This window comes from Seriola dumerili, unplaced genomic scaffold (genome assembly GCF_002260705.1).
Source record: "Seriola dumerili isolate Sdu_G_001 unplaced genomic scaffold, Sdu_1.0 BDQW01000807.1, whole genome shotgun sequence".
In the NCBI taxonomy this organism is placed as follows: domain Eukaryota; kingdom Metazoa; phylum Chordata; class Actinopteri; order Carangiformes; family Carangidae; genus Seriola; species Seriola dumerili.
The window spans coordinates 245,176-249,751 of record NW_019175062.1 but is presented as its reverse complement, the minus strand read 5'-3'; the positions used below and the strand labels follow the sequence as shown (position 1 = coordinate 249,751).

General features: G+C 41.0%; 1 protein-coding gene across 2 annotated transcripts in view; it reads right to left on the bottom strand.

The window, feature by feature from the left end:
* The window catches only part of LOC111237083 (hepatic leukemia factor-like), a 14,953-nt gene extending 11,263 nt beyond the window's left edge, over positions 1–3,690 (bottom strand). For both annotated transcript variants that reach the window (XM_022766046.1, XM_022766047.1), the window contains exons 1-2: positions 3,525–3,690; positions 400–777 (exon numbers count right to left, since the gene is read on the bottom strand). In XM_022766046.1, the coding sequence (XP_022621767.1) occupies positions 400–777; positions 3,525–3,636 (490 nt within the window). In that variant the 5' untranslated portion in view covers positions 3,637–3,690. The remainder of the gene's footprint in view (positions 1–399; positions 778–3,524) is intronic.
* Positions 3,691–4,576: the final 886 nt, after the last annotated feature.

Genomic DNA, 4,576 nt, shown 5'->3' with positions numbered 1-4,576 from the left:
AGTTTTATCTCCTTCAAATCATGTTAAATATATATATATATATATATATATATATATATAAGTCTCCTTTCACTACTGTGAACTATCTAAAAAATAACAATGCTAATTTTAAAACAGGATTGTCTTAATCATAGCAGAAACCAAACGGCTGGGAACTCTCTTCAGCTGAACAAAAACCAAGACTGAGATCATCATTTTTTGCCCCCATGATGAACCAATCAAGTTTTTATGATGTATATAAATTAGTGTAAAACAATAGTTGCCCACAACAAACACAGCAGCATGGTTTACAACAGGGCTACTTGTCCTGTAGGGTATCTGGACCATTCATAGTAAATGTGGTAAAACATTAGAATCCAGTAGAACTGACAGAGCGAGGGTTAGAAATGTTTTGTTTACCTGCTCTTGCCGGGCTGCTGTGCAAGCAGTTTGGGGAGACGACACTAGTGTTTACGGAGGTGGAGGCGTGGTTGCTTAGGTCCATCACTGATGGCGCCGGCGTGGACGGGGCTGGGGGCATGATCGGCGGCTGGCGCGCCGGAACGCGTGGTTGGTGCTGGTCATGGTGGTGGTGGTGGTGGTGGTGGTGGTGCTGCGAGGGGCTGGAGGGGATGCCGTTCTCAGACAGGAACTCTTCCAGGTCCATGTACTCCAGCTGGAAGGTGTCCCCATCGTAGGGCAAGGTCTTGTCCCAAAGCGTGGGGCCCAGGAAGGCTGACTGGGGGGTGTTGTGCTCCTCCTCCAGGTTCTTCTCCTTCTCCTGCTCCTTGGTGAAAGCTGACAGGAGGACGCAGGGAAGAGCTGAGTCAGTACAAACCCAAAAACACAACTACAACTACTGGGAGAATTTATCAGCGTTATCAATACACAATTAAATGTGCCAATAGATGGGTAATATGTCCATAGAAGCCCATAAACATTTACTCAATAGGTCTGTCAGGACTCAAGGGTACACAGGCTGTCTTCAATGAGTAAATACTCATCTCCAAACCTTTGCTTGTACATTTCAGCTCTTTGACCTGAGATGACTCTGTGACCTGAAGGGATTTAAGAACTACCTCAGGGAGTTTTGTACCTTGAACAACAAAAGTGTACAAAAATATTTCAATGTTTCAGGTGAGACTGATTGAGCTATTTGTAAGTTTTCTTTGCTGCCAAACGTTTTTTTGCCAGAAGCAGGTGGTGGCGATTGTCGCTTGCCAAGAGCTCCAGTCATCATTGCATTAACAAAACAAGAGGTTATAATACGTCCTACGAAGCAGCTACATCTTCAGGGCAGACTGGAGGCTATAGTGACTCGCTATCAGAAAGTGACCAAACAGGCCAGTGTTAGCTGGTTAGCATGCTAACTAGAAGAAAAGAGATAGAAATAGGAGCAAAACAAGAGTTAACATTGTCATTGCTTTCAACCTTTGGAGACAGCTGTTAATGAGGAAAGGTATAAAGTTTAATGCTGAACTTGCAACATTTCTTCTAGACTGGTAAGTAAACAGCTGTTAATGCTAACGTTAGCTATGTAGCAAAAGCAAAATCACATATAGCACCTTTAAAAGGAAACGATGGTCGTCTTCTAAGACAAACAAACAGGAGGCATTATGGGTATAAAGGGGTAGATAGTGGAAACCATTTAAAGAGAAACTCAACATGTAGTTATAAAGGATTGTTTCCCAATATCCTTTAACTCACAGGATGAAAACTGCTGACCAAGCTAATCTTGATGTTTTTTTACCAGCCTCAGGCTGCGTAGACCAAGTCCTTTCAACATGTCAACAATGTCTCAGACAAACAAGCAAACATGTGACCTCAGCCTCATTAGTACCTGTTTAACTTAAAGAAACTGCAATAACAAGATGAACCTTTTTCGTGGTTCCATGAGCAGTGACGAGTGTCCTTGACCAAAACTCTGGACCTCTATCAGCTCCAGCTGACCTCTGACCTTTTCACGGACAGATGGATCTCTCACAAAGGAATCAATATGGTTCACAACATGTAGTATTATTGATTAGGAGTGTTTTCATGACACCTGAAAGTCTTTGCAGATAGATTTCTGATTACATGTTGGACACCTCATTACCAATCATCAGGGATTCCTAACTGGATGTTTATATTTTCTTGGATTTCCAAGTTGTGCCGAAATCCTCAGATTTCAGAGGAAAACAAAGAAAACAAGTGAGTATGTGATTGACATCATGAATATTCTTCTTGTTCTGGAGATTATTTGGAAGCTGACAGACGGTTTATTTCTTCAACTGAAATCTTGTACCTGTAGGAAAAAAGACTAGTCTGATGAACGTATCACATGAAAATTTTACGAGAAAATAATGTTTATTTTATTTTTTTTTGGACACTTTCACTCCTTCCTGTGTCTGAAATCCTTAAAAGTTAGACTACAGGAAAGAAAAATCCTCAAGTCAAACTGATCACAGCTCATTTCCAAAACCTTAAGTCACATTACATTTCATTTTATGGCCTCACAAGCCAGAAAGGCTGAAACCACTGCTACAGAGGGTCATGTAATCCTCCAGCTGATTTCTAAACATGATAACAAGAGGATTTCTTGACTCCTGGACTAAAAAGACTTTCAGGTTATAAATCCTGGCTACAACCCTGATGGATGATGTTCCGCTTGACCAGGTCTGTGGACACCAAGGTCACATCCTCATATTTCTGTCTTCTTTAATGAAGAGAAGAGCAGTTTACACTCATGTTAAAATTTACTGTTAAATGTTGGGTTTTAAATGAACAGAATCCACATCTGAAACTAATGTGATAATTGATAATCATTTAAAGCACTTTCAAGCAAAAACACACAAAAAAACATTATAAAATGTGAATATCTTACTTTTCCTTGTCTTATGTGAGAATATATTTAATATCATCGGATTTTGGACTTTTGGTGGGATAACACAAATCATCTGAAGACGATATGGTGAAGATTATGGAGGTTTTTCACTATTTTATGACATTTTTGAGACAGGATAATTCATTGATTTTTCAGATGAATTGATGAGGAAAAGAAGTGTTAGTTGCAGCCAAACAAGAATTTGAGCATAATTTTACAGAGTTTGGTTGGTGCTCAGCCAAACTGGGAGGGAAGGGTTTTGCTGAAGGGGGGGGGTTTGCACTTATGACCTGAGGATTAAAATCCTGTCAGCAGCTCTGATGTGTCTGTTTGACAAACACATTCAACTAACTATATCTTCAATGATTATGATTATGACGACTGCTGGAAATAAGCAGGCTGTTCATTTGTCCAACATTCCCGCCGCTCATGTGACATTTAGAGGCAGGAAACTCATATTCCTGGTTTGTGTGAAGTCCATGCTTTGTGTGAGGAGTGTGCCTGAATCTCAGACTCAGTTCACAGATTCACACTGACACCGCTGCATAACCTGAAGCCTGCGAACCTGTTAAAGGTGCATGGAAACACACTAACAGACTACATCAGGAGCAGCTGCTGCAGCTCTCATTCAGACCCTCAGAGGTAAACACGGACATTGAACTATCACACTGAGATACTTCACCTTCATGATGCAGCGGCAGCTTCATCGGGTTCTCCAGCAGAGACTTGAGCACTCCGTGCGTCGCCGGAGGCAGGAAACTTGGATTTAGCGGGATGGGATGTCGATGGGACATTTTCTCCAAAACGCCTCCTTTTAGGATTTAGGATCCGGAAACAGCGCAAAAACAACAAAATAAAGCACAAATATGTGTGTAAAAAAGAAAAAAAAAAAAAAAAAAAGAGAGAGAAAAGTCTGAATCAGTCCTCAGCTCTGGAGCCTACATGAAAATAAGTGAAATAAAATTAAAAGCCCTCACAGTGAGAAAAACGGGTGTTGGAATAAAAATAGAGGATCGGCTCTGGATGTGCTGCGGCGGCTGACCGGGCTGCAGGAGGCGGACAAACCGATCACCGATCCCATGTGTGAGAACGGAGGACTGCTGACGTCAAACCGCGAGCCAGGCACCCGCCCCTTTACCTCCACACCCCTCCCTCCCCCTCCTTCTCTCTATCAGTGGCCTCTTCCTCCTTTTCTATGTGAAACTCTTAATATATGATTTAAATATTATCACTATTATGAGAGTATTCTTATTATTAATTGTTATACACTATATCACACTAATTATCATAACACACTCAGGTGTCAGTTTATTAGGAACATCATGCTGCTGTTGAGCTGTGCTGTATTACACAGAGGTGTTTTTGCGATTTAATCACAGGATTCTCATTATTAACTGCCACATATACAGTGTACACTTTTAACACTTGGTTTATTTGAATGATTTTGCATGTTGGACTTTACACGATAATCAGACATTAGTCTGTCCACAAACAAGGCTGATTTAATGAAGTGGATCAGCTTCAGTAAGCAGAGCTGCTAATTATTAGAACACACTCAGGTCTCACTTTATTAGGAACACCATGCTGCTGTTGAGCTGTGCTGTATTACACAGAGGTGTTTCTGTGATTTAATCAAACCTTACTGATGTAAATGCGGTGGACAAAATAATAGAGACACCTGTCAGTGCAACACAACACAACAGAATCAAAGTTTCTGAACATTACAACCTTCAT